The following is a 22,770-nucleotide window of genomic DNA, read 5'->3' as shown; positions in this document are numbered from 1 at the left end:
CAGGAAAGAAAGCCTGACGTGCCTCGGGCCGGCTGCAGGGCTGCTCTCTGGTGCTCTGAGGCGCGGATTTGCAGTTTCGCCTTCCTGGATGTTTGGAAAGGAGCCAGTGCTGCATCTTCAAAGGAGGCCAGATCCCAGAGAGCGACTGTAAAGATGGGGCAGCAGAACTTCGCGACAGCTTAACTGAATGAGCTCTTGCAGCCAACGAAAGTGAATTTGCAAGGAGCAACTCCTGCCAAGGCACTTTTAGTTGCAAATGGATACCCTCTTGCGGAAAGGGTTTACTTGCTAATAAGGTCATGTGCCTTACCCTCAACTTCTCAATACACATATTCAGTTTTCCTACAGCTGTGGAAGAGAAGCCAGAATCACAGCCTGTTATTGCAGATGGCACAGGACCAGAATTGGAAGGGCGTGGTCTAGTTTTCCAAGAAAAAAGCACTTTAAATCAAGTTGTCCTTTCCCAAATTTATTTATTACTTGAGCAACAATTAACGTGTGCTGCCTAATAGCTATTACAATTAAATTAAGTGATTTGTGGCCATATGCAAGGCTAGGAGCACAATCCAGAATTCTTCCCTCATACTCTGCACCACAGAATTACATCTTTTCAATCCTCTTTCTTTTTGGTTCTCACAATGCAAACCACCAAACAAAATGGACTTACTTTCAAGTGTACATTGGGTTCAAGCTACCAGCGGTCTAAAGAAAAAGCTCCTTGCAACTGGGGAAAACTTTCTCCAGGGGAAGTAAAGCAAAGCAGCCAGTCTGCTTGGAAAGTACGATTCATAATTGCTTGTGCAGTAGAACTGAAAGCTTTGAAGAGCTCAAGAAATTCTACGGCATAAAATAGGAGCAATAAAATTATGCGCGCTCAGTGGATGAAGGTCAAAACAGCATCTCCCTCATCCTTAATACTTGAGATTTTCCCTGGGCCCAACAGGAAGAGAATAATGCATGTAAAGGGACTCAGCAGAAAGACCCTGGCACCTATCCCTCTGACATTTGGAAGCCGCGGACCATCAAGGAGCTTCTATGCTTTAAAATGTCAAATTCTGAAAAACAAGTTACAACAGGATTCCTCTTCATTTTCCATGACTGTCAGTGGGCAGCCTGCCTATCCAGATTTCCAAATCTTGACTACAAGTCCAACTGGACAGACTCTGGTTCATTCCAAGCCAAACTGAGCCATTTTATGAAGTGCCAAATTAGGATGTTAATCAATGCTGAAGGTTAGTGGAGGTTTCTAATACGAAACTGTTATTTTTAATACACCACCTCAAAAATCAGGTATTTTCCACTGATTCTTCTTTACATAAAAAGCAGCCTTAAACTCATTATGATGGATATCACAGTCTTAAAAATGAACTGTTCGTCTCTGGAAACATGTTTATTTTACATTCAGATTTTCATTCTAATCCATGTCATTTTAGGAAGAAATCTGCGATTGAAATTTAGAGGAAAAAAATCAGTTTAAAGACATAAAGAGGAGTTCTTTGATTTTTATGCACTGCGCTTGATTAACGGTGGCCAAGACCGGGGCTGAACTGCTGATTCTCACGCTTCGTCACCACACCACACAAAGACGGTGCTCCCTGCGCATCGCGCCATTCGCAGGGGCAGCCCGCCATGCGACTTGCCACATGTCCTGTTCTCTCCCCCACTTTGACACAAAAGGATCTTACAAATGGGATATATTTGGCAGAGAGGCTGCAGAGTCAGCAATGGGCTTGATCATCCTGAATGAAATACAGATATGGTGGCCCCCTCCCCCTGCAAAGTCCAAAAATTCGGATTTTTGGTTGAACCCAGGGCAGTTCAAGCCCTTCAGCCAGCCTCCCGCACTGCAGGGAGTTTCTTTCCAAGGTTTGCCACTTAAACGAAGGCCTTCGAGGCGCATTTCACTAGGGAGGTGTCCGAGTTGCTTTCTCCCACGTCCAGGCTGAGAACTTTCAGAGAATCAGTACGCGTCCGCTTAACTGTCGCGGCACCAGCTTTTTTAGATGTTTGGGAAATGGTAGTTCAGTTTCCGTGTGCTGCAGAAGTGCTTCTTGTTGTCCAACGCAGGTAAAATGTTGCTGCTGGTTAACTGGGGCAGGTACTGGAACTAAAAACAGAAAATAGATGATAACTGGCAAAGGGCGACAAACACCACTGTAAAAGGGCCGTGCAGAGATGAATGGGGCTGGATCCGGCGCTGCGTGGGAGGAAGTCGGGGTCTCGTGCCCCTCGCACGAGCCCAGAGCTGCTGAGGAGTGTGGAAGGAGCGCATGGATGCTCTGGCATCCCCGCTCGGCTGTGGCGCCTCGGGGGGGGCCTGCAGCCCAACCTCCCTCCCAGGCATGCTCTTGCGGGACAAGACTGAGCAGCAGCAGGTCAGCCACTCTGAGGCCTTTGTCAGAAAAGGGTGGGATGTAAACCTAATGCTTGACAACTTGGTAACAGACTGACATGCCTCATAATTCCATCCGTCGTGTGTTGTAACGGATGTACTTAATGCACTCCTGTCTCCAAGTCTTCAATTCACACTTGATTTCATAGTAGATTTAAAGGGAATAATATTTTGACCCCCAGACGAGTGCAAAAAGAAAGCGCTATTCCGTTGAGTACAAGAAAGGAATCGTGGAGGACTCTCGGGGCAAGAATCTTACGGCTTTCGTAAGAAAAAATAAGGCATCACCTGAAAATAAGCCCTGATGTGTCTTTTGGAGCAAAAATTAATGTAAGACCCAGTCTTCTTTTCGGGGAAATACAGTGAATTAACAAACAGAGATGATGAGGGGGTCAGAGATCCCCAGCAACTTCCCAGGCCTACGAAGGTCGGCCCCACACCTTGCCCCATAGACCAATAAAGACCGGTGTTCTGATTGCGAGTAAACGAGGGGTGAGGACCGCAGACCCACGGCCCATGGCCGTCCCCTCCTGCGATATTCCAAGCCTGGCCCCGAAACGCCCGTGCGACCCAGTCCCTCTCACCCCAGGGCCGTGCTTCCTGGCTGGCCGGGCCTTCCGTGTGATGGATTTCTCGCGCTCCCTCCCGAGCTCTGCCTCCCGGATGCTGTCGAAGTAGGGGTGCTGGAGGAGCTGCTCACAGCTCAGCCGCTCTGCGGGGTCCATGTGGAGGCAGCCCTGCGGGGAGAGCAGCACGGGGTCTGGGGGGTCGCCCTCGCAGATGCACCGCGTGGAAAGGGGGCCGGTCGCCGGGGCAGCCACGCCGATCACGCACGCCCTGTGCCGGCCTCGCTGCGAAGGCCGGCTGGGCGCCCACAGTCCTCGCCAGCAGGCTGGAGCTGCCCTCTGCCTGCGTGGGCCCCGGCCCCGGCTCGGGCTGCAGGCCTCCCGAAGCCCCTCGCCGGCTGCCTTGGAATCGGCAACGACATGAGGCACTCCCATAAAATCAGGAGACCACCTCCGGCAAGGGCGGCAACGGCCGTTCCGGCAGGCCGAAGCGCACCAGCCTGCTGAGGAATCGCCTGCTCTTCCTAATGCAAGCAGGACTGTATTATTCTGGGATGCTGTACGTTGGCGACTGACCCAGTGGCCTTCTTGGCCCCTTCCAACTCCACTATTCTACGATTAGTGTTATCATTGCTGAACCGTAGGCGAAGCTCCCTGGGAGGTTTGCAGCAATGAAGTAATATAGATTAAAACCTATTTGTTGTTCAGTCGCAAAGCTGTGCCCAACTTTTCACGACTCTGTGGACGACATTCCTCCAGGCTCTCCTGTCCTCCACCACCCCCGGAGTCCACCCAAGCCCCAGCGACCCCCTCCAGCCCCCTCATCCGCTGCCAGTCCCTTCTCCTTTTGCCGCCAGTCGTTCCCAGCATCTGGGTCTTCTCCAGTGTGAAAACCAACAGTGAGGATTTAAGAAAAAATTCTTGTCCTGTTTTTACTGACAGCGTGTAAGCTTTGTGTGGCGAGTTTTGTATGCAGAAGCGGGTGCTCGAGGGCCCTCCCCTCCTGGTGGGCCGGCTCTTCATGAGCCCCTCAGCCCTCGGTCACCTCTGCTGAATCTCCTCTCTAGCCCGGCGGCCGGGATGCTGCGCGCAGAGCAAGAACTACCTCACCTCAACGGCGAACAACAGCGGACATAACACAGGTGTACACGATTGTGATGTAGTCGCCCTCTCCCCCACTACTAGGACCCAACCCGGTCACCCCACGAAGCTGGCTGCTGGGAGATTCAGGACAGATAAAAGAGAAGGAACGTCTTAACACGGCACGGGGTTCAAATACGGAATTTACCTCCCGAAGGCGTCGTGACGGCCACCCATTTGGAAGACTTAAAAAGGGACCAGAGAGTTTACTGGAAGAGGCAGCCGTCTGTGGCTACGTGTCACCCCATGGCTCTGTGGCTCTGTGGGCCTCTGTGACTGGAAGCAGGTTGCCTGGGGCTTCGGCGAATGGGGCGGCATAAAAATGTTTTAATAAAATAATAAAAATAATAATAAATGGGTGGGAGGGTCGCACCCACGCGCGGCTTGTGAGTTTCCGTGGGCACCTGCTTTGCCACCGTATGAGCAGAAAGCTGGACTGAGTGGCCCATGGGCTCCTATTATGGGATAAACTTCTGCAGAGCAAGAACCCCCCATGCTGAAATAGCACATCTATAGGATAAACCTGCAGGGAATTACCCCGAAAGAATAATTAAGCAGAAGCTGTGCAGTTCTGCCAAGAACGGCTCGACGCTGAGGTGGGTCAAAGGTTTTCCTCCGAGAGCCGTGTTTCCTTGGAAGTGGTCCTTAAAGGGGCACGCAGACACCCCCACCCACTCGGCGCTGCCCGACGCTGCTCAACGGCCCTGTGCATAAAAATGCTGAGCCTCCCCAGGGACCAAACTTTCAAGGAGCCGGAAGGGGGCCCCGTTCTTCCCTTCTGCAATTCACTCTGTAAACCTGATCCAGTTATATAAAAGAAATAGGGTGGAAAGGTACCGGCAAGAGTTAGTAAATCATTAATTTAAATTATGAGCTAGAATTTAATTGGTATGCAGGTGGCATGCCCCAAATGACCCTTTTGTTGGGCATTAGGCAGGTAGAATTTGGGAGAAAAGCAAGATATGGCACAGTTTACTAAACTTCTATTGGGATTTTGCAGGGAATATTAAACTGGCTTAACCTGAAAGAGCTACCTCAAAATGGCCTGGAGCAACTGTTTCCACTGAAAGGAGGATTTTATCCAGGTGTTGCATCTGCCGCCCTGTTTTATTCTTGCAGCTACATCAGTTCTTTTGTTTGCGAATGAAGTGCTTACAGCACAGAGGCAAATAAATCAGTTACGCCAAGATCACAGTTCTCAGATGCTTTGCTCACCTTCATGAGTCCTAGAGCAGAGTAGGAAATGGTGGGGAATTTCATTTCCAGTGGCTCCTAGGAGTTAAAAAATGGAGGGGAAACATTAGCACAACCCATTAGAAGAATTCTGGCTCTCCTTCACTGTAGGGTAATCAACAGCTAGAAAAAAGATCCCATGACAAAGCAAAACTCTCAAGAACCGAAAGATCTGCACTCAGTGACCGAGTTCACATGACACAAACATCCATCATGGGTCGCCACCCGCAATAGGGTGCGGTATCATGTGACCCCAGACCCATGTTGCTGGGTGGCTCGTGGCCGGGCAGCAGCTGCCGTGGCTCGTTCGGGGGGCTGCTCTGCACCATCTGGACCCAAAGAGCGACGCTCTCGCTGCCTCTGCCACAGGGCCACCAGGAGAGCGCCCACAACGGCTCACCCCACGGCGCCCACCTGCACGTGGGGCTTTGCTCCCTCCCCACTGTGCCTGTGAGTCATGTGGGGCCGCTGCAGCTATGACCCTTTTGATTACCCTCCCCACCCCCCCACCCCACACACATTTTGGCTCCTGGGGAAACCAGCTGTCAAAAACATCAGAACCTCTCTTCGGTTGAGAAAGGGAGTGTAAGCGCAGGTGGGCGCTTTCCGAATACCGAACGGCTCAGGTGCGCCGTGATGGGAACGGAGGGTGGGGGGGCACTGTGGGAATCTTGCCACAATCGCCCTGCCGGCATTTTTCACGGCTAATGCTCGCTGGAGCATTTGGATGTTCTTAACAGCACCTCCGACAGCCGCCACGAAATCCAAAGGGGAAGGAATGGGTTTGAAGCGGCTTCTGAGGCAGTGCCCAGGGCTGGTGCTCACTGACCCCTGGTGAGAGGACCCCCCCCCCCCGGACACTGCCCAGATGATGCGCCAAAGCCCGGCCGTCGTGCAATTCCGATTGTTCGCAGCTGTGCTACTGCGGCTGGGAACGGTTAAAAACCAAACAGCGACGATTTTGTGCAAATATTTAAAAAGCCACGGGCAGCTCCTTGTGGTGCCACTGGAGCACTTGAAAAGGGTTGTTTGCAGCGGTCGAGACAAGGATCAGGAAAGCAGGCTAGACGGCTGGCCTTCCCCCGTTCCCGTCAAAAGCAGGGTCAGGAAAGAAAGGAATCTGGAACCGGCTCACACTTGCGGTGGGAAAGGGGCAAGAGAAGTGCTCCTTCCTCCCGGGGCACCCCAGGAGGAACCAGGGAGGAGGAGGTGCCAACCGGCTGCAGTGCTCCTGACCATCTGTCCTGCTCCCCGTGGATTATTTGGCACCCACACGACAGAAGAGACGTGCAAATGCTCAGCTGCCTGGAAAGAGTGTACATTTTGCTTGGTGCACTTCAGAAACCCTCCTTTCCCTTTGTCAGGGGCCAGCTGCCTTCTTCTGGATGCATTCAGGCTCCAGAGCGCCTCTTCTGAGTGGACATGTTGCACCCATGGCCTTACTGTCGGGGCGGCCGGCACGGCACAGACAGTCCCCTGCAGGGCTGGAAAAATGCCTGCCTCAGCCCCTGGAAAGCCCTTGTGGCCACGTCATGTCGAGAGGACTGGAAGGGCTGGACCGAGTGCTGAGTCCGCCCGCACCTCCCCACACGCCCTCCCGTTCTGGCCGCTTGTGTTGGAGTCCTCCTGTCTGTTTCCAAGCGCGATCCGCCCCCAGCCCCCGTATCCTGATGCTGCTCTCCCTCCTTCCCTGGTTACACGTCCCTGGAGCCACGTCCAGCGGCCAGCAATCCCGCTCAGCCCATTGTCGGTTCCCAGGCAATGCCCTCCGTCTCCAGGCAGCCGCTGTGCCAAGCAGCCCTTCCGCAGGCCAGACACGAAGCCTGCAAGCCAGAGCAGAGCAGAGCAGAGCAGAGCAGAGCAGAGCAGAGCAGAGCAGAGCAGAGCAGAGCAGAGCAGAGCAGAGAAAGCCAGGCCCGCGGTCTTGTTTACGGAGGTGGCGGGGCACGGGGCTTTTCGGGAAGATGCTCACCATGCTTTCGGGGTCAGGAATCCTCACCCCGCTGAAGAACTGGTTGGAGCTGAAGACCTGCTGGTGCCGAGGAATGAGGTCACCTTGGAACGAGAAGACGGCGGAAGCTCCGTCAGTTCGGGCCGTGCCCCTGGCAGCTGCGACACTGCGAGAATCCGCGCCGCATGGGGCTTGCCTGGGTGGGGAGCCACTCCGCTTGACACAGATGTGCTGCTGCTAGGTAGCTGGCACAGTGCTTGTCCCCGGGGCCAGCAAGATACAGGCAGGAGCACCCCGCCTTTTCATCTCCTGCCCTTAAAGGCACTTCATTTTTCAACCAAAGTCCGAAAAGCACAGCGCAATCTGCCGAGCACTTGGAAAGGCAGCCACGAAATGCCGGTGCGTCGCTTCCCAGCCGTGATGCAAAAGTGGTCCAGAGCGGCTTCCCCAGATGTGCTTGACTACCACATCCATCCTTCTGGCCAGCATGGTGGGAGCGGCAGTCCCACTCAGCTGCAAGGCACGAGGCCAAGGAAGGCCGGGCTTGGCTGCGCCGAGCCTGCGAGGGAGGCCACCCAGCGCCAGGTTGGCCCTTTGTGCCGCATCCAGTGCCGGTCTGGACCGGAGAGAGGGCTGCCCCAGCCTGGAGGGCACAGACGGCACCCTTCGCCAGGGGTGCAAGGCCACCGGTGCTCAGGCACAAGGACGGTTTGCACAGTGGGCATGACAAACTGCACGCCACTCCTGGAAGAGGGAGAAAGCCGTCCCCCTTCCCCTGGTTCCCGCCTGCTCCTCTTTTCCTCGCAACTCCCCTCCTTTCCTCTCCCTGCATTTTAGTCCTTTCCACCGCCTTCCACTGCCATTTATATTTATATTGGCAGTGGAGGCGGTATATCGGTCGCCTATAATTGCCAAGGCCTCTCTAGGTGGCTTACAATGTACAACATACCAGCAGAATAAAAACACATTAAAACCAATGAAAACATAATAAATTAAACCTCTATAAGAACAATTAAAAAGGGCCACAACATATGGCTAAGTGTTAGAAAATTTCCTCAAAAGATGTCTTTACCTGCCACCGAAAGGAAAACAGAGACGGCGCCAGGCGAACGTCCCGAGGGAGGGAGCTCCGGAGATCCTTCCTTTTTGCGGTTAACACTTCACTGACCCACCCCCATTTTAACGTTTAAATTCCTCCCTTTTAAAGCCACGCGCGTGTGCACGCACCCCTTTCCTTTTGCTGGGGCAGAGAGTGACACAGGGCTTCCCACGTGCGGCGGCGAGCCACCCAAACACACACGGCTCTGCGCTCTCCCTCCGAAGGCACCTGGGCTTCCGCCACTGAAGGGCCGCCCAGGCGACCGCCTGCACAAGCCCGACGCCTCGCAACTGGCCCGCGCGGGAGACATCCCACGTGAGCCGCCACGGGGAACTGGGCCGAGCCTGCCGCAGCCCGGCCCAGGCCTGGCCTCCCCCCGGCTCCGTGGCCTGGCGCTTACCCAGCGTCCTCCGGATCAGGAAAAGCTGGTCCACGTCCGAGTTCCCGGGCCACAAAGGGATGCCCGAGAGCAGCTCGGCAAAGACGCAGCCGATGGCCCAGACGTCCACGGGGGGCCCGTACTGGGTATCCCCCACAAGCAGCTCAGGAGAACGGTACCACCGCGTGGCCACGTAATCCGTGTAGTAGTCGCTGGGTCCTGCTACGAGGGCGTCAAGAAAGGGTTGTGGAATCAGACGGCAGAATCAGAACAGCAGCCAGAGATCGTCAGAGCGACTCTGCCCTCCTGGGGCCATGGCCGTGCAGCCGGTGCCTTCCCAAAGCTGTGCTTTAATAGGGCCATCTTACACAGTCTACTGAATTTCAGTGGGCTCTGCCCCCAGATAAGCGGGCCCAGCACTGTGGAAAGTTCTCTTTCTGCTGTACTGATGTAGATATATACAATTAATCGAGCATTGCAAAGCTTCGCTAGAAGATATGCTAGATAAATGCAGACAGGTGGCTTTTAAACTTATGGGTGCTATCTAACACATGGGGCTTCCACTCATGTGACGGGACTCCCCTTGCTCTCTCGCCCCTTTGCTCTCCCTTGGAGCAGATTTTGAGAAACTGGAGGGGCTGCGAGGACTTGGCGAGTGCCCTTCCCCCACCACTATCCATCTGGCGTGCAGACCCCCTCCCACCCCTGCAATTCCTCCTAATAAACCTACTTAAGATCCGTGCAAATCCAAAATCGCAGAGCTTGATGATGAAATGCTTTGTGATCAGGATGTTCTCCGGCTTCACATCCCTGTGTATGCACTGGGCACAAAAGGAGAACCGTGTCACCGGCCCGACTGACCAGAAATCAGGACGCTTAATTTTATTTAAAATCAGAGGTGGCCAACTGGTTCTGCACAGCTAGGATCGGAGCCTTGAGACCGTGCCTTTTAAAAAATTCTCTTTCTTTGTAACACAGGAATAGCAAAAAGCCCAGGTCCACTTGCCGGGGAAAGAAGCTGAAAGAAAGAGACCTGCCCTTCCTTGTGGATTTCCGCAGGTGAAACGTGAGCAGGGGAGAGGAAGGGCTCGGACGCCGCTCACAAGCGCAGCACACACGAGGGAAGGCGTTGCGTGCGGCACGGCACGGCTGCAGCCTCCACGGCACCTTCCGGAGAAGGTGGCCTTCCAAGAACGACAGTGCTGGCCTGCCGGTCTGAACTGGGCTGGCCAGAAAGACCTTGAGCCTGGCTGGCAAATGGTGCCATCTTCCCTCCGCAGATTTCCAGGTCTTTCTAACCATAGAAACAGAGTGAGTCAGAAGGGGTCTCCGGGGCCATCTAGTCTGACCCCCGGCTCCAGCCGGCTCCGCTCACGACATGCCCACCATGATTCAAGGGAGGCGAAAAGGTGCCTGGCAAAGCCCCCAAACCTTCCCTGGACCCACAGACGATCTTGCATGAGTCTTTGCATATAGACAGAGCTTCCTGAGTGTAGGAATTTTTTAAAAAAGGCTCCATGGCAGAGGAAGACTATCTTCCTGCCTCACACACACGTGGCCAGTTTTTCTCAGGGAAATGGGCAGGTGCAACTTTGGGGGAACGGGAATCATTTGCATTTCTGGATGGCCCTTGGGCATCCTCGTGCCCGCCTTCTGAGAACCATGCGTTCCTCGCTTCCTGCCGCCCGCTTTCATGCCAGAGGCTCCCTTCCCTCGTGGCCTCGCCTTTCCTCTTCCCATCCCCAGTCCTGCTGCCTTTCGCTGCTTCCTATCGCACCCACACGGCTGCTTCTGCCTCCTGCCCGGCTCACACCAGCAGCAAGGCAGCAGGGAACTTGCAGGAGGGGAGGGGAGGGGAGGGGAGGGAGGCACCTTCTGATCCGCACCATCCTGCTTCCCGGCTGGACTGCCGCGCACAGGTGTGGTGTGGGGTGCTCAGGTGTGCGCAGGTGTCCTGCTGGGTCGCCAACCCCAGGCAGCGAGAGCAGCGACCGAGCACCACGCAGCTGCCGCCCTTGCTTTGAAAGGCCCCGCAAGCTGAAATCCGGCTGGCGGCAAGAGCACACGTCCCCGTCCCAGCAGCCCACCGAGGGGCGTGCGGGGAGGCAGGTAACGGGCAGCTCCCTCACCTTTCGCTCCAGCCCTGCCCAAAACTGGCCTCTGGCCTCACCCGACAGATCACGCCCGACAGAATGCCCCCCGCCCTGGGAAAAAAGCCTGCCTGCCGGGGCGGGAGGGCTCACGTTGTGCCTGTGGCAGAAGTTCACGGCCTGGAGGGTTTGCCACGTGATGCTCTTCACGAGATGCTCCGGGACCCTGCAGAGAAAACAAAAACCTGAATGGGGGCTAATCTCTGCGTGGCATCGGTGCCCCCCCCCCCCCCCCGAGGCTCCTGGGGCAGCTTTCAAAGGTCTGTTGCGCGGCAGGCCGGGCCCAGTGGCTGCGGGAACGAGCCGCTCTGGCTGTCGCCGTGGGAGGCCGTGCGCCCCGCCGTCCGCCTGCAGAGCCGTGGCACTTGGGAGGGGAGTCCCTGGGCCTGCCCAGCAAAAGGGGGGGTGACGGCAGAGACACCCCGTTCTTTCCCAAAGGGCCCCGTGACACACGCAACTCCAGTCTTGGCGTTTTAAACCGATGCTGAACCCCCTCAGCTGTATCAGCACATCACAACCCAGAATTCAGCACCCCAGGCCGAGCCGGGATGTGGAGGAAACTGTTTTCGGGCTGGGCATCCGGCCGATTCCTTGGGCTCGGCCCCCCAGCCTCCAGCCCGCCCTGTTGCCACCCTGAGGCCGAGTTCGTGACGAGTGCACCCAGCGTTGGCCGGGGGCTTGCCGGGAAGCGGGTCCCACACGCCGTGCTCGCAGCATCCCTTTCCTCTTCCACTGCGCCGGACACGGCCAAAGGATGCCGCTCTGGGCAGACGCCACACAGGGCTCCGTCCCCGACAAGCCCTGCTGAAGCCCCGGCTGCGGCCCTGAGCTGGGAAGACGTGCCACAGATTCCAGCTCCCACCTCGTGCTCTTGCAGCAGCAGCTGCTCCGCCGGAGGCCTGTCCCTCCGACTCCATGACTGCTGAGTCTGCTTAGGAGCCTTTGGAGGGGGCCTGCTGGAAATCCAAGTCGATGTCTACCTCTTCGCCCCGTCCTCGTGTTTACTGCCGCTCCTGGAGCGGTCTAAAACGTTAGGTGCCACATGACTTTCTTTCTGGGAGCTGTGCTGATGGCTTTTCGGCAAAATCCGTCCTTCTGTATGACTGCTAATTTTATCTTTAATGATGTTTTCCACCAATCTACCCGGAACTGCCGTTACTCCAACTGGCTTTCAATTTCCCAGATCCGTTTCTAAAAAGTGGCACACCGACCATTCTCCATTCCTTGGGCAGAGAGGCCAAACTGAGGTATTTGTTACACGCTTTTCTTCGAAGATCTGTAATTTCACTTTTGAGTCCTTGAGGAGCTCTAGGGTGCACACCATCTGCGTCTGGCGATTTATTAAGTTTTACTGAGGTTGAGAACTTCATCTCTCTGTCACTGCCACGCAATTCGGTTCCACAAACTCCCTTCCTAAAACAGTTCAGGCATGGCTGCCTATGTTGTGTCTTCTGCAGTGAAGATGGGTAAAAAAGAACTCATTTTGCTGCCGCACAAGTTCCCTGGCCCCTTTCACTCCTCAATCGTTCCATGGTCCAGCGGCACCTCTAGCAGGCTCCCACTTTCAGAAATACGTACAGATCTTTTGCAGCTGGAGTATGTGCTCAGAAAGTCCTTTTGCTTCCCGTACTGTATGCTTGAATCTCACCTGCGCAAAATTGTGCTCCCTTTTGCTCTCCTCCTTTCCAAGGACTTCTGTTTTCCGAAGGCGCCTCCTTCGCTCTCACCTCTGCCTTCCGCATTGGGTGTTAACCAGGCTGGGAACCTCCTGGACTTGGCGCTCCCTCTCCTGACCTAGCTGAGCTTTTGTGACGGTGGCTTATTTAATGTATTTATTTGTTAGGATATTTTTATACAAATTGTCTCTGGACAGCTTACAGTGTGAAAAATATCCAATAAATCCAATAGCGAGATGAAATACGACTGCAGATGAATAAAATCTGATAAAAATTACTTAAACCTTAAAATATTGGGCAAATAAAAAGGTTTTTACCTGGCTCTGAAAAGAGTATAAGCTTGACACCAGGCAGACCTCTCTGGGGAGCAAATTCCACAGCTGGGGTGCCACCGCAGAGAAGGCCCTCCTCTGGGTGTTCACTCTCCTGATTTCCTTCGAGGAGGGTTCCCGGAGCGGGGCCTCTGCTGCAGATCTTAAGGGGTGGGAGGGTGTATGGGGAAAAGGTATCCTGGTCCTAAGCCGCTTAGGGCTTTATAGGTCAATACCAGCACCTTGAATTGGGTCCAGACTTCAATGGGTTGCCAGGGTAGCTGATAGAGGGCCAGCATCCCACTGAAGAATAGCGACCGCCCCCCCGGCAGCAATCTTAATCTCTATCTCAATAACCTCCAAGCATTGTGAGAGACTGTAAGCTTCTTGATGTCCCCTCTGAACCAACACGCCCCCCCCCCCCCCGTTTCAAACATAAATGTGCTACATCTGTGCTTCCTGGGCAATGTCCCCCTTTAACCTCTATTTCAAGTCTGAGAACGCTTGGATCGTTAGCTTTTTTGGAAACATTTGCATCGCAAGCAAGATGTGGGTCGTGAATCCGGGATGGGCTCCCCTCTGGCCAGCCCCACGGTGACCTGTGCTAGGAGACCCTCGCTGAGGGCAGGCGGAAACTTGACCTGTTTGCCGTGGCTGGAACACGTGTTCATGTTCGGTTACTGTGGGGTAACCGAAGACACCCGCCGTCGCAATTGCCCGCACGGGGAGGCCTCTCTGCTTTCATTTTCCGTCTCAGGCTCAGTTACTCTCGGAGCCCAGCCTGGTCACCCACACGCCGTGGCAGCTGAGTTTCTCCCCTTCGGCTTTTCTGGCCTGTCCATGTGCCCCCCAACACCCCCAATTCGCTCTCCTAGGCAGGTATATCCGGGATGATGATCTCCCGCTGGTCCTGTCTGTCTGTCTGTCTGTCTGTCTGTCTGTCTGTCTAGACTGTCCTTTACCGTGGTCTCGGGACCATGGTTTAACAATACGACAAAACAGGATAAAACTCAGCATCCTAGTCAATTCTTAACCTATCAACAATCGAATACATATTAAAACAATCAGATCTTAAAACATTGGGAAAATAAAAAAGTTTTAGCCTGGCGTCAAAAAGAATAAAGTGATGGCGCCGGGCAAACCTCTCTGGAGAGCATATTCCACAATCGGGGTGCCACTGCAGAGAAGGCACTGCCCTTTGGGTCCGGACATCAGTGGGTAGCCAGTGCAGCTGACAGAGGACCGGCGTTATATGAGAATAGCAACCGGCCCCTGAGAAGAGAAGGGAATCTCCTTCAAGGGGGGCTCCCAGAGAAGGGCCTCTGCCCCCGATCTTAAGGGGTGGGCAGGCATGTATGGAAGGAGACGCTCCTTCAGGTAACCAGGCCCTTAGCCCCCCCCCCCCCCCCCCCCCCGGATTCCATCAGGCTCGCTCTGTCCAACTTCTCCTTTAAAACCAGGCATCCCGACACTCCCGTTTGGCTCGGAGGCTTGGCGCTTCTGCACAGAATCTCCTCTCCGGCCATTCATGTATTTATTTACTTTCTGTGCCACCCAACACCCGGAGTTCAGTGCAGTTCGCAACCGCATGTTTAGAAAATGACGTGAAATAGGCCATCAGAACATATTTAAAACATCAGTAAAGCTAGTAGTATGAAATGTAAAACCAAATAAAAACAGAATTATATGTTTAAAAGACCCAGTTAAACCCTGTCTAACAACCAGCAGGCCCCAGTAATTAATTAAATGCCCTGCCTTGGAGGGCAAGCTTCACCTGGTGCCGAGAAAGAGAGGAGAGCTGGCACCAGGCAGGCCTCAGTGGGAGCTCGTTCCAAAATTGGGGGCCACCCCGGAAAGGCTCTTCTTGTGGTCAGCATCTGAGCCTCTCTCGGGGGCGGCAGTCGGAGGAAGGCCCAGCTTTGAGGGGGACGGGTCTGCGCCCAGGGAAGCCGGAAGGACGTGTCTCTACGGACAGGAGCAGCCGCCCCTCGACTCCCTGACCAAGAGGAGGGCCTGCTGGCCCGAGAGGGCATTGGCCCACTGAACAAGGGGGCCCCTGCGCTCATGAAGATCCTCGCCCAGGCCCAGGGGCTCTCTGGACGGCCGCCGCCTCGTGCCTTCCACGCCCACAATTCAAACGGGCTGCAACCGACAGCGGCCTGAGCGGGATCCCACCTGCCCCTTGAGCCGCCGGGCAGCCTTCCAACCTAACGCACTTTGAGAAGGTGCGCCTGACATTTACTCCTGAGCGATCGTCCCCGGTGCCAATGACTTCGCAGGAAATGCAGAACTGGGTGGTTTTCTCGGAAAGGTCGAGGGAGGGAGGGAGGGAGGGAGGAATCCGTTCCCAGCCGGCCGCTGGCTCCTGCCGGTTCCAAGGGCTCACGAGACGGTGCCCCTTCCCCCTCTCGCGTGAGGCTACCCAAAGGCTGCGCTCATGCCATCTCCTCTGCGGGGGGCACAGGGTGGCTCGGGAGCCATTCTGGTGGGCGCCGTGCCTCGCTCCAAGGCCACCCACGCCACCCTGCCTCCAGCAGCCCAGCCTCCACGGCCGAGCGTCGACGGGGAACCATTTGCCGCGTCCGGCCCAGCAGCTGACGGGCCGCTTGCAGGCCCGGCTACTTACCCCCGCGGGTTCTTGTCCAGCTCGTGCAGTACGGTGCGGTCGCAGTACTCGAAGACGAGGTGAAGCTTCCGCTTCCGCCGGAAGACTTCCAAAAGGTTGACCAGGTTGGGATGCTTCAGTTGCTGGAGAGCACAAGACGGCAGGGCTGAGGTCAAAGCGACGGAAATTGCACCCGTACGAGCAAAGCGAGGCAGGCTTTGAAACGCTGCCTGCCTGGGGCTTCTTTGTGTCGCCAGTCCTTGCAAAACGCCAAAATGCATTATTGCTGCACATGCACAGTGTCATGGCTCGCCTCTCGGCTGGTTTTCCCTCCTCCCTTTGCTCTCTCTCCTACCCGACTGTAACCTTCCCGCCCTCCATAAAGCCACATGCACCCAAACGCCTTCGCCACCTTCTCCAAAATCGCTCTGCTCCTGCAAATACCAGCGTGACAGACGCACTTCACGAAGAATCCCAGATGGGGCTCTTGGGACGGAGCCTGTGCTGGAGGGGAGAAGAGCATGGCCTGCTTTGGCCCCTTCTAGCCAGTGATTCAATTTCTAGAGGGAAGCCATTTCAGGGCCGGACCTTGCCTAAAAGCCGCAGAAGCGAGGCACGGAGATGAAAAGGGACCTGGATGATCTGAGAAGCGCTGCTGGGCAGGATTGCCATGACAAATCTTCCCAGTCTGAGGAACAAAAGCCCGGAACAAAGAGCCAGCTTCGATTTTCACGCTGCTGCCCAGCCTGCCTTCTTTAGAACTCCATCTTGAATAGGCTTGATATATGAGCTATCAGCTACCCCAACAGGCTGGGAAACAAACAAAAATCAAAACAGAGCTCACCTACGGTTTCAGGAAGAGAAAAGTCACTTGCCGTAAACTCTTCATCACAGTTCAGGCCCTTCCACCTCTCGGCTCTGCTCCCAACCCTTTTGACTTTGACTGTAAACACAGACGTGCTCCTCCCGGCTTGGAGAACTCAGGCCAGCTTTGTGGAGCTGGGCTCTACAAGTCCCAACAGACTTCGAAGCCCCAGTGGGTAAAATGCTGCCCAGAGGATCCTTATGGACAAGCGGGCTGCACATGCATTCAACAAAAGGAGGGAGAGGCACAAGGGGGCTTCCGTTCTTTGCCCCAAGACGCTGCCCAGGTCCCCTGGGACAGACAGAGGCCCAGCAGGCCGTGGGACCCGCCAGTGCAGCCACCACCCAATTTTCTCGTGATAGCTACCCAGAAGCCTCAGGGCCAAGGCTTCGGCTGGTTTCCTGAAGGAGCGCCTCCTGGCACATGTGCCTGCCCGGCCATTAAGATCTGGGCCAGAGGCCCTCCTCCGGGTGCCCTCCCTGAAGGAGAGTAGGAGGGCAACTATCCGGAGAAGGGCCTTCTCTGCGGTGGCACCCCAATTGTGGAATTTGCTCCCCAGAGAGGTTCGCCTGGCGCCATCACGTTATTCTTTTTGGCGCCAGGCTACAGCCTTTTTATTTTCCCAATGTTTCACGATCCGATTGTTTTAATTGGGGTATTACTGTCAGCTGGAATTTGTAGGATGCCGTGTTTTATTTTGTATTGTTAAACTATCCTGAGACTTTGCAAAGGGACAGTCCAGAAAAGTTTTAAATTAATAAAATAAATAGATAAGCCCCCAGGAAGCCCACAAGTGGGCATGAGCGCACCAGAACCTCCTGCTCCAGTTCCCAGCAACGGGTGCTGGGGCTCGCTGCCCCCCATGCTGGTGCCAGCAGACAGCAACCCTGCTCCTTCCCCCACAGATCCCTTGATCCTCAAACACTTGAAAACCAGCATTTACACGCCACAGAAGAACACAGGAAAACAGCCATGCGCATCAATCTCTCCCATCTCTGCCACCGTGGCCTCTGTCCAGGAGGCGTTTGCCGTGACCGCCAAGTGACTGATGTGGAATCCTGCCCTTCACCAGGGAAAAGGCGGCTGCATCCGCCCTCCCGCAAGCCCTGCTTGCGCAAGCCGCCAAGTTCTCCCCACGAGCAAGCAAACAATCTGTTTCTATTGACGGAGGACGTGCCTGGAGAGGCGGGGCGGCAGGTCCACACTTGCTAAACCAACACTGCTCGGCACAGACCCAGGCGCCGCAGCGAACGGCCCCGTCTCTCCGGGGTTTCGCCCTTTCTCACTTGGCGCCTCGGGTGTGAGGGGCAGGCGCATGCCACACCCGTGCTTCCGGCATCGGCTGCCACCCTGCGCTGCTTGCTGGGCTGTAGGAATGGTGCACAGGCCTTCTGCCGGAGCTCGGGGAGGTCCCAGCGGATAAGCTCCGTGGGTTTGGGAGCCCCCGAGAGGGCCGGGCACGCCAGGGACCGAAGAAGCTGCAGGGAGAATGGGGAAGGCCCGGAGGACGTGGCCGCTGGCTCTCCCGAGCATCGGGCTCGCTTTCCCAACCAGCTGGCCTCCAAATTCATGGGACCCCCATCAATTTGGACGCCAGGAGGCCCCAAACGCCAGCAGCCCCAGAGGGCGTCAGGTTGGGAATGGCTGCAAGGGAGCGTGGTCCCGCCCAAGGAAAACGAGGGGCTTGCCACGCAGGTCATGCGCTTGCACGCGCCACGGGGACCTGCTTTATGGGGTCGCCTTTGCAAAAGGTGCAGCTGGGCCAAACTGCGATGGGACCGGGAGCACGTGACCCATTGGCTCTGAGCGGAGTGGAACGTGCTGGTGCTGACCCAGAACGGGAGCAGACCTAGCTGAAAGACCCCCGCCCCCCGGAGCCAGGGCCTTTTCGGTGGCCGCTCCCTGCCTGTGGTGCTCCCCACTGAAGGCAGCCAGGTTTGTGCCCTCTTTGCCGTCCTTCTGAGGGCAGCAAGGCCTCCTCCCTCACGCAGGCCCTCGGCCTAGAAGTAGGTCTGTGAGCTAAGCAAAGTGTTCCGCTTGTAACTCTTCTCTTTTATTGCATCTTAACACATTTTATTGTTTTACTCCACTTTAAATGTTTTCTGTAAGTGTGAGAGGCATTTTTGGGTAGAATGGCAGGGTATAAATCAAATCTATCGATCGATCAATCAATAGGGAGTTCACTGGGACAGAGCAGAAGGACAGCAGAAGATTCGGCGATTTCAAAGAACCATCAGACAAATCCATGTAGGAAAAACATACCAGTGGCTCTCCACCGGGGCAGCTCAATACTGAGCCTCCCTGATCAGGGGCAGACTACCTTGGAGAAACAGTCGCTGGGGGGAAGCAGGGAGTGACTGCACCTCCATTTTCCCACCGCCAACGGAAGCCAGCAGGCCTTTGATCTGATCAACTAAGGCAAGTCCTGAAAGCGATCTTATCTCTCCTTTGCTGAAGGGCAGCGATTCTCATTCCGCGCCAAGCGTATTGTCTGTGGGAGACTAACGGCCGGAGGCTTAATTTGTGGCCTGGGCTGCTGCACAGCCAATTATCGAACACAAACCGTGCTCCAGGGAAACGGAGCCGGGGCACTGAGAGGAGAAGCGGCCGGCCTCGCTGGACCGGCGCGGGGTGCTCCTCCTCTGGGAGCCAGGGCGGCAGAAGGGCAGCAGCCGAGTGTGGGCGACCGCCCCTCGGTGCCTCCCCAGCACGACGGGTGCTGGACCACCTCCAGCGCAAGGCCTCATCCGGGCCAGTTCTGCCCGGGCCCCGACAGCTCAGTCCCCTGCTCCAGCGATCCCTGGATGCATCCAGTGACAAACAGATGCATCTGTTGCATTGACTGCCACCCTTCCCGCTCTTCGAGAAACCCCAGGTGGCTGACACAATCGTCTTCCTCCCCAGGTTCCCCTCACAACAACCCTGTGAGGTAGCTTAGGCCGAGAGTTAGGCCAAGAATCGGCGTGTGTCCCAAAGCAACCCGCATGGGTTCCCCGCCGAGTGGGGGCTGGGTGACCCCGAGCCACGTGGAACAAGCCCGCACGCACTCTGCTCTTGACCCGTGTGCCTTGGATCAGGACGGGGCAGCTTTGGCCGTGCTGCAAGAGAACCCCCGGAGCAGAGGGGGGCTCGGCTGCAGGACGCCCTGCCCAGGTGCCCATCCGGGGATGGAGAGGTGCGCCTGGAAGCATCTGGGCAGCAGAAGCTCGTCAGACAGCTGTGCTTAGGCCGGGGTTTCGGCAGGCGTCCGTGGGGCGCGGCCTCTGCCCCTCAGTGCAATAAGCGCATGGGCCGTCCAGCCTAGCACGGTGACACGGGCTGGCAGCTGCCGCCCTCCAGGCTTTCAGGCAGGGCCCTTCCCCAGCCCTGCCGGGGGGCTGCCAGGACCGGACCCAGAACGTTCCACAGGCAACCTGGGGGCACCGGGCTACGAGTCCCGGCCGAGGCGGCGCTGCCTTGCCGGCAGCCGACCGGGCCCTTCCGGGCAGCCCCCAGCAGGCGCTGGTCAGCGGCTCGCTCCCATGCCCTGCACTGTCCACGGACGTGTCCAGCAGCCGGCCAAAGCGGATCGAATTACCCAACTGCAGCCAATCTCCCCCCCCCACCCCCATGCAAGCTTCTAGCACAACAATACACAAACATGTTTTATTTGCGTGGCGCTGATGTGCAAAGCCCAAGTCCTCAGGTGGCTTTGCGGGGAGGGGGCAGCGAGGGACACCCCCCCCCACAACGATGCCTTTCCCCTCTCCCCCGAAATGTGCCGCTTTGATGTGTGCGTGCGGAGACAAGAACGGCCGAGGCTCCGCTCTTTCCACTGCCGAGCTGGCGGTTCTGCCGCCCTTCCTTCCCTACTGGGACGAGTGTGTGTGTGTGTGGGGGGGGGGCGTGCTGCCAGGCTCAACTGTAAAATGCCAACTCTGCGTATGTTTCAGAGTGCAAAAGCCGGGATACGCTACACCGCTGCTGAAGTTCTCGGGTGCTTTTTAAGGGCGTGTGCCGCATTCCTAAGCAGCACTGACCGTGTCCAGTGGGGAATCCACCCGGTCACTTCAGGAGCCGGTGGCGGAAGCGCCCCAGGACGGTTCAACAGAGAGAGGCCGCTGGCCGTGCCTTGTGCCAAGGGGAAAGTCAAGCACTCCGGCGGACGGGCCGGATGGGTCGAGATGGAACCGGAGCTCGGAAGCCAGGCTGCCTCCTCCTCTGCCTCCACCTCACCAGCTGCTCCCCAGAAAGCAACCTCCAGGCACCCCGAATTTTCTCCTCATTCTCACCTGCAAACCCACGGTGAACATAAGGGGCGGGAGAGGAGGAAGCTGGGTTGTGAAGTTCCTGAAAAACAGGGACCAGCGCTTTTGCACGTGGTGCCTTCCGACTGTGCTGAATGGACCCCCTCAGCTGCCTGCAGGAGGCATCCAGTATCCCATGGAGGGAGCATCACATCGCTGTGGGGTTGCAGCGGTTCAAGGGGGTGGACCTGGACTCAAGCAATCCAGGCCCCAGGTCCGACTTCAAGCTGCAGCTCACGGAGCCCATCAGAGACGCAGCCTAGCCTGCCTCGCAGGGTTGTTGTGAGGGTAACATGGGCCGAACTGCGGTCTGAGGGCACGGAGAGGCTCCTCCAGGCCTCCTAAGCTGCGATCTGGGCCTGGGCTCTTCCGCACAGAAGAAGGTGCTCTCCTGTGGGTCAGTGGAGCCCGTGGGGGATTTGGCTGGGAGGTTCTGGGGGGGGCACTCTAACAAAAAATCTTTGGCACACAGCTCAGGCAACAACCCTCTAGCAGGGGCCCTTCCAGACAAAAACGTCTTAGCACTAACAGTCAGAAGGCATGAGCGCTCTTCCATTTCTTCTTAATCTATTTTCTGCACCAAGAAAACAAACAGAAGAAGCAATGCAAAAGCACGGGGTGCCTGGGGAGTTACACTAATTTGGAAGTTTTTGTTTTTTAACTGCAAACTCGATCAGTCAATTAGATTGTTTAAAAGCGGGGAAAACGTATTAATTTGTAGAAAAATCATAGCATTGTAGGGTCCTACAATCCCCTGCTGTTGTAGGATACTAACAAACCTGTGTAAGACCCCATCTGAACTGGATTTCACAGAAGCTCCGGTGAAGTTACCTTTAGCATCCGAATCTCTCGAAGGGCGATTTTTTTAATGACGGGGTCATCCTCAGATTCCAGGAACTTCTTGATTGCCACAACCTGCCCCGTGTCCTTGTTCCGGCACTTGAATACCACACCGTATGACCCTTCGCCAATCTTGCTGATCTTTTCGTATTTCTCCATGGCCAAATGGAAGGACAGCAAGAAAGTCCGGAGTCAAGATCAAGCTTGGCGATAGAAAAGTCCCTTTAAACATCCAAAAGTGTCCAAAGACACAAGCCCACGTAAACCTGCAAGCAAACCCAAAAAATGCATTTATTGACACACCAGGAAGCTACAGAACTGTTGTGATTTTACTGAATTTTTACTGAATTTTTCAAAGTCAGATTCCAGCCAGGTCTCGTGGGATGTATCCGCATGAAATTCATCAGCAACTGCCATCCGTTTGGCCTCTTTCTTGGGGCAGGAGATGGGGGCCAAGGAGCACCGGGGGTCTGGTGGCCCAAACCCAGGTAGCACATCTTTCCCACCCTGATGCAGGATGCAGGCTGGGCACCACATCGGGAGGGCACCAGGTTGGAGAAGCCTGAAGGCCTGGGAACAACGGCCCTTCACAAATGCACCTCTTTTGAAACGGGCTGTATCACCTCAGTCTGCAGTGCCTTGTTCCTGCCCAGGATGCCCAAAATCCGGGCACCGAAGGCACGACGGGGCAGTGCGCAGAATACGGGGGAAAGCCCCTTGTCTGCGCCACCTTTGAGGGGGTTTTGCAATTTTGAGCTGGACAAGGCCCTGGCAGCACAGATCAGCACGAGTTCCTCGTTACCCGAACGAGGGTTTCCCGCGTAGCCGCAGGCCGGGATGGCGCCCTGCAGCTCGACCCCGGAGCACGCAGGGTGGCCTGGCGCAGCTCACCGGGACCATCGTGCCCGTCGCAAGATCTGCCCCCGCAGGCCGCTTGTTCTGCCCCGCCACGCCAGGAACGCTGCCAAGGCCTGAGAGACCCGGGCTCGGCTTTGCTTTTCCTCCTCCCTCCCCATCCCCCTTCCTTTCGTGTCGCGCCTCTCGGTCGTAAGCCGGCGAGCAGGGTCTGTCCCCTCGAGGGCACCAAGCGCCGCAGGTGCGCCCCCGACGGCCGCACGGGAGCGGCGGACCCTGCTGGGAGCGCCCCGGGGCGGCGGGCCCTCGCGCGGGGCGCCCTCGCCTCCCACCGGCTGCGGGACCGCGGCGGTGCCGCACAGCCTCCGCGGGGAAGCGCGGGGAAGCGCGGCTCGGCGGCCCGGGCCCGGGCCCGGCAGGCC

The 22,770-nt window shown here is 56.4% G+C and overlaps 1 protein-coding gene across 3 annotated transcripts; it reads right to left on the bottom strand.

Annotated features, from left to right (window-relative positions):
- Positions 1-456: 456 nt before the first annotated feature.
- On the bottom strand, positions 457-21,810 carry CDKL1 (cyclin dependent kinase like 1). Of its 3 annotated transcripts, none has more exons than XM_044436375.1 (9): positions 21,485-21,808; positions 15,524-15,645; positions 11,004-11,076; positions 9,491-9,581; positions 8,782-8,979; positions 7,304-7,386; positions 5,314-5,370; positions 2,977-3,129; positions 457-2,107 (listed from the first exon to the last, which is right to left on the bottom strand). In XM_044436375.1, the coding sequence occupies exons 1-9, from the start codon at positions 21,650-21,652 to the stop codon at positions 2,000-2,002; spliced, it is 1,053 nt and encodes a 350-aa protein (XP_044292310.1). In that variant the 5' UTR covers positions 21,653-21,808; the 3' UTR covers positions 457-1,999. The 3 variants fall into 3 exon arrangements, with proteins under 3 accessions (XP_044292310.1, XP_044292308.1, XP_044292311.1); XM_044436373.1 differs by having other exon boundaries at positions 8,782-8,982; positions 21,485-21,806; XM_044436376.1 differs by lacking the exon at positions 2,977-3,129 and having other exon boundaries at positions 8,782-8,982; positions 21,485-21,810.
- Positions 21,811-22,770: the final 960 nt, after the last annotated feature.

Source organism: Varanus komodoensis, unplaced genomic scaffold (assembly GCF_004798865.1).
Source record: "Varanus komodoensis strain SLA01 unplaced genomic scaffold, ASM479886v1 scaffold3, whole genome shotgun sequence".
Taxonomy (NCBI): domain Eukaryota; kingdom Metazoa; phylum Chordata; class Lepidosauria; order Squamata; family Varanidae; genus Varanus; species Varanus komodoensis.
This window is presented reverse-complemented; position numbering and strand designations above follow the sequence as displayed.

What these genes read in the sequence shown, in the direction of transcription:
- CDKL1 (XM_044436373.1), bottom strand. Translation starts at nt 21,652, where the DNA reads ATGGAGAAATACGAAAAGATCAGCAAGATTGGCGAAGGGTCATACGGT. An exon ending in TGGATTTGCACGGATCTTAA is followed by an intron (nt 8,983 to 9,490) that starts GTAGGTTTATTA and finishes ACGCCCTCGTAG; the next exon opens with CAGGACCCAGCGACTACTAC. An exon ending in TTCCTGACCCCGAAAGCATG is followed by an intron (nt 5,371 to 7,303) that starts GTGAGCATCTTC and finishes TTTAACTCCTAG; the next exon opens with GAGCCACTGGAAATGAAATT.